The sequence below is a fragment of the Gekko japonicus genome, unplaced genomic scaffold, assembly GCF_001447785.1.
Source record: "Gekko japonicus isolate JY-2015 unplaced genomic scaffold, Gekko_japonicus_V1.1 scaffold80, whole genome shotgun sequence".
NCBI classification, from domain to species: domain Eukaryota; kingdom Metazoa; phylum Chordata; class Lepidosauria; order Squamata; family Gekkonidae; genus Gekko; species Gekko japonicus.
The window spans coordinates 109,119-115,118 of NW_015168047.1; the positions used below are offsets into that span (position 1 = coordinate 109,119).

Consider the following 6,000-nt stretch of genomic DNA (forward strand, 5'->3'; position numbering starts at 1 on the left):
CTTTTGGTAAAGAGGTTGCTTTGCAGGTCTTAATGTTGAATCAAAAGTTTCTATTCCAGTAATGGTGGGGCTTTCCTCTAAGCAAGGAATCTTTCTTTGGGGGTATCTTTGGATTGTTACAGACATGCCTAAATTGAGCAGGTATAAATAAGGGCACTTTGCCTTCTTCAAAAAGAGCTGCTATTCAGGCAGCTATTAGACTTCTTGTTTTGTTCTCAGCTGCCTTCAAACTAAGGTCTTCGATGTTTTCTCTTCAGATAAAATTACGAATGGAGGAAGTATACTTTTTACAGTTATGGTAGGATCCTGAGAGCTATTAGAACAGCCTTTCTTTTTGACCAAAAAAAGGTGTTCAGGTGTCTTTCTGCTGCCAGTGTTTCTTTTGCTAAGTTCTCTTAGAGTGTGAAATATTGACATCACCTATAGTTCTGCAGGCACTTTAAATCAGAAGCACTAGTATGTTCTTGCTGTTAACATCTATCTTTGTTTCCATTCCTATGACTAATGTCCTAGAATGCCTGACTGTTTCACACATAAACAAGCATAGGGGTACTTCCATGGGTGCATCTGTCTTACCTTCTCCTTCTTTGAAGATATATGTGGACCAGCCACTGGGCAATAAAGGGCCATAAAATAGCAAAGGCTAAAGTACCAGGAGAAATCTCAAAGGGCCACCATGATGGTCTCTAAGCAACACAAAACAAAGCTAGCATGAATGTTTCTGTTTACATGATATGTCAATGACTGCACAGGTACCTATACTTACAGATTTGTAAAAGTAGATAGTTCAGATGTTACTAAAAGTCCAAGTGGACCAAACAAAACTCTGCCACACTGATCTCTGACCTCCTTAACAATGTTATTTCTTAACAAAAAGGAAAAGAAATGCTCAGTTCTCATGCGGCTAAGTTTGGGAAATTATTTTTTTATTTGTAATTTTAAAAAAACCTGGAGTCCCTTGAGATGCATAAATCATTACCTAATAGCGGGAAGACCTGTTTCACTGCTCTACTGAATATGCACTCAACCATCAACATCAATGTTAGAAGGGATTGCAGGGAGATCGCCACCACAAACACTCAGAACTAATGAGGATATTGGCTTGCTCGTGAACCTGCTTTTTCCTCTTAACTTGACTCTCAGCATTCTGTTTTTGTTCTGGCTCAGTTGTTGGGCCATTCTGAGGTACTTATTATTTTGATGGATTTACAAAGGGTTGAATCCAACAGGAGAAAGGGGTTTTTTGCCACCTCCTGCAAATTTCCCAGATTGCTCCTGAGGATCCCCTGTCCCCTAGCAGTCCCATTAATGTTCCCTCTAAGCTGTGGAATCTTGTGAGCAAAAATTCTACTTTGTGAGCAAGTGATTTGGCTACTGCATACATTAGTTTGCTCTGGAGCCATCCTTCCTGAGCTAAGACAAAAATGTGTGAGCCGGAGGCTAAGAAACTGTGAGCTAGCTCACACTAACTCAGCTTAGAGGGAACACTGTCAGGGACCTCAACAGGCTACAGTGGGAGCTTAGTGAAAATTTGCCCTTTGCTGGCCAAATCTGTATGCAGCTCCAGGTCGTCTCCTCCATGTATCTCCTTTGTCTGTGGCTGGCTCTTGTCATTAGCAGGAACTGCCCACACTCTCTTCCTCCTAATTGCTATATCTAATACTAAAGTGCAAGGTTCCTCTTGGCAAGAGAAGGCAGTTTACATGCCACTTAAAATTAGGACTATAGAAAGATAGACTATCTAGTCCAACTGCCTGCACTATGCAGGAGGACCTAAAGTATCCCTGACAACATGTGTCCAATCTCCACTTAAATACCTCCAAGGAGGGAGAACTCGCAACATCCCTGTGCAACAGATTTCCACCACTGAACTGCCCTTATTGCTAAAAAAAGTTTCTCCTAATAGCCCGCTGATATTTCCTCACCCATAATTTCAACCCATCATCAATAGTCCTATCCTCCACTAACAACTGAAATAGTGCCCTACCTTCCTCTAAATGACAGCCCTTCAAATACTTAAAAAGAACAATCATATTCCTCCTCAACCTTCTCTTCTCCAGACTGAACATTCTCAAGTCCCACAATCTTTCTTCATAAGGCTTAGTCACCAAACTCCTAATTATTGCTCTCCTCTGCACCCTCAGTTTCTATGTCCTTCTTATAAAAAGGCCTCCAAAACTGGGCACAATACTCCAAATGGGGTCTGATGAGTGCAGTATACAGTGATACCAAAACATCTCGTGTCCTGGACACTATGCATCTGTTCATACACCCTATGATTGAATTTGTCTCCTTTGCTGCTGTGCCTCCCTGGCTACTCATACTCAGTTTGCAGTCTGCCAAAACCCCAAGATCCTGTTCACACATGCTACTATCCAGAACAGTATCCCCCATCTGGGACATGTGCCTAACATTTTTACTATCCAGATGCAAGACCTTACGTTTATCTATGTTAAAATCGCAACTTGTTCACCTGCCCTTTCTTCCAATTTATCTAAGCCTGATTGTATTTTATTTTTATCTTATGGATGTTTGCTTCCCACCACCACCAATTTGGAGTCATCTGCAAATTTAATGAGTAATCCCTTCCTTCCATCATCTAGGTCATTGACAAAAATATTAAAAAGCACTGGGACCAAAACCAAGCCTGTCGCACCCCACTAGATACTACCCTCCAATCAGACAAGGAGCCATGAACTACCACTCTTTGGGTGTCTACCTAACCATCCTAAAATTTAATCCATAGCCCTCCAACTTGTCAATCAAAACATCATGGTGAACTTTATAAAATGCTTTACTAAAATCTAAGTATACAATATCCTTGGCATCCCCACAATCCACCAAGCTTGTCACCCAATCAAAAAAGGAAATGAGATTAGTCTGACAAATCTATTAGGGACAAATCCATGCTGACTACCTGTCACCAAGTTATCCTCTAGAAGTTTGCAAAACAGCCCTTTTAAAATCTGCTCCAAGATTTTACCCGGGACAGAGGTTTAACTGGCAGGCCTACTGCTTGCTCTTCGAATCATCTGGCACATTACTCATCCTACAAAAGGCCTTGAAGATAATGGATAATGGCTCTGTCAACTCTCCAGCTAGTTCTTTAAGCACTCTTAGGTGGACACTATCCAACCCGGAGAAATGCTGCCTTATAAATTCATTTTTTAAGATATTGTGTCATGAAAACCTCCATTCTATCCTTTAACAGTACAAGAAAAGACATCACTAAACGTCCACCCCATAATCCATAGTTGACATAAAAGTAGAAAAAAATCCTACCTTAACAGATGAAGCAGACTGATTGTTTGAATGCAGAGTTGCTGTTCTTGCCTGCAATTACAAATGGGATTTAATACATCATGTGTAATTTTTGTATGCGTTATATTCTGGGAAGCTCACTCTTTTAAGACACGATGCATAACCATTTATGAACTCTTTTGCCCATCTACTGTGTCCTCATTCGCTTTTTCTCCTTGCATCACTTCTGACAAGAGGTTAATACTGTTTCCCAGAAATTATCCTCTATATTTTGGTTCCTAAACATTATTAACTTTCCCTAGACCCATCCTTGGAACAAAACAGAGGCTTGTAAAATTTTCATGCCACTTCTTTTCCTACACTCAGTCTGCAATTCTATGCTTGCTTGCTTGAGTGTGCATGTGCGTAGGCGGGCTAGGAGGTTCTTTCTCTTTCTAAACACATGTAATGCTATGAAGTGCCTCCTTGGGTATGCAAGTCAGCTTGGAATTAGAGCAATGTATTTACATTTCAAAAACAGCCTGTATCAGTTTGAAAACGCCCTCCTAAAATCTGTAGGGAACCTTTTCCATTCTAGCTAGGAAAAAGAAAAGATGAACTTGGTATTAGAGTACATTTTACCTGTGAAGCTGTCAGTGTCTCCAGTGTACTTAGTCTCTGAAAGACGTTTTGCATGTCTTCTTGTAATCGTATTAGCACTATTGCAATCTGTTCATTGAGGCTGCTCCTTGGCCCTCTGTCTGAACCCCATCGTTCTCCATCTCCTCCACTGCCCATCTGCCCACGCTGGCTGCCGTCACCCACAGGGTGCATTCTGTGCCCTGGTTTAAGGCGAGAAAAGATAACACCTTTAAAAATAAATGATAATTTTTAACCACATTATGAAGACACGTAGATTCATAGATCCTATTCATGCCACAAAACACAAGGATGACGACACAGAGAGATATTCTTACAGTACCTCTCCCTCTTCTGATTCCATAGAAATCAACCTTTTCGCCACCTTTCTTCTCTTTGTGAGGACCTCCATCACTTGCTTTGCCATCTTCGCCTCCACACTTGACTTCACCTTTTCCTTCAACTGTAGCCTCTTTTATACCTTCTGAATTGTAGTTTCCAGGTTCAAGCAAATCAGCCGTTTCTAGGAGACTACCATAATCAACTTCTGAGAAATGGAAATGATGCCTTGAAGATTCATTGTTTGATGTACTGATTTCCGTGAGCTATAATTCAACAAAAATGCCTATTACATCCAAATAGATTTTCAATGGGGGGGGGGAGATATCCAACACTGCCTCTCAAACTGGGAAACCCAATATATGGCCTGTAATAAGAAATTATATGTCTTTTCCCCTGATGCAGTGCAGGCATCTACGAAAGATTTTTACCTCTTCTTGCCCAAATTGCTCCATAGAATCACAGAAAACCTCACTGTCTGAATCACTTGTCAAATGTTGAATTCCAGAGATCTCTTCAGTGGTATCATCAGTGAGACCTGCATGTAATAAGTATATGCTCAAACTTAACTAAATGCAAGTAGACCAATTCTGGCATAGAAAAAAGCAGTTAGTTAATAATCATAGCAATATTTCATCACAGGTAATTGCTGAGAATGTTAACCGGTTCAAAATATAAACTAACTTTAATAGATTTTTTAAAAAGATAAAGCTTATTTAAGTGCAAGATCCGAGTGCAGTAGCACCTTAAAGATGAACGATATTTACAGGGTATAAGCTTTTGAGAGTCAAAGCTTGCTTTATCAGATAAATATGACTGGAGCCCTGAGTCCTTATATTTCTGTCAGAAGGTGGGAGGGATGTTGTGAAGAAGATAATCAGGATGCAAAGGTACAAAGCAAATTGTAATCCGCTTGATTACAGCAGGGGAGAAATGCCTAGGGTGGGAAATTTATACATTTTCCTCCGCTTCTCACAAACATTTAGGCAGCATATAAACATGAGAATTTGTGGATGACACGAAGTTGTTTTGGGTGGTGAGAACCAGGGAGGATTGTGAGGCACTCCAAAGGGATCTGTCGAGGATGGGTGAGTGGGCGTCAACATGGTAAATGGGGTTCAATGTGGCCAAGTGCAAGGTGATGCACATTGGAGCCAAAAATCCTAACTATAAATACACATTGATGGGGTCCAAACTGGCACAGACTGACCAAGAGAGAGATCTTGGAGTCATAGTAGATAACTCAATGAAAACATCGAGACAGTGTGCAACTGCAATAAAAAGGGCCAATGCTATGCTGGGGATTATTAGGAAGAAAATTGAAAACAAATCAGCCAGTATCATAATGCCCCTGTATAAATCAATGGTGCGACCTCATTTGGAGTACTGTCTACAGTTCTGGTCACCACACCTCAAAAAGGATATTATAGCATGGGAAAAAGTGCAGAAAAGGGCAACTAGAATGATCAAAGGGTTGGAACACTTTCCCTATGAAGAAAGGTTAAAACGCTTGGGGCTCTTTAGCTTGGAGAAACTATGGCCGAGGGGTGACATGATCGGAGTTTATAATTATGCATGGGATAGAGTAGGTTGGGAAAGAAGTACTTTTCTTCCTTTCTCACAATACAAGAACTCGTGGGCACTCAATGAAATTGCTGAGCAGATAAAAGGAAGTACTTCTTCACCCAAAGAGTGATTAACACATGGAATTCACTGCCACAGAAGATGGTGGCGGTTACAAGCATGGGCAGCTTCAAGAGGGAATTAGATAAGCATACGGAG

At 40.8% G+C, this 6,000-nt stretch overlaps 1 protein-coding gene across 2 annotated transcripts in view; it reads right to left on the minus strand.

Annotated features, from left to right (window-relative positions):
- The window catches only part of ACBD5 (acyl-CoA binding domain containing 5), a 33,968-nt gene that overhangs the window by 1,398 nt on the left and 26,570 nt on the right, over window positions 1-6,000 (minus strand). For both annotated transcript variants that reach the window (XM_015414291.1, XM_015414292.1), the window contains exons 8-12: window positions 4,650-4,756; window positions 4,223-4,484; window positions 3,883-4,082; window positions 3,283-3,333; window positions 577-686 (exon numbers count right to left, since the gene is read on the minus strand). In XM_015414291.1, coding sequence (XP_015269777.1) covers window positions 577-686; window positions 3,283-3,333; window positions 3,883-4,082; window positions 4,223-4,484; window positions 4,650-4,756 — 730 coding nt within the window. The remainder of the gene's footprint in view (window positions 1-576; window positions 687-3,282; window positions 3,334-3,882; window positions 4,083-4,222; window positions 4,485-4,649; window positions 4,757-6,000) is intronic.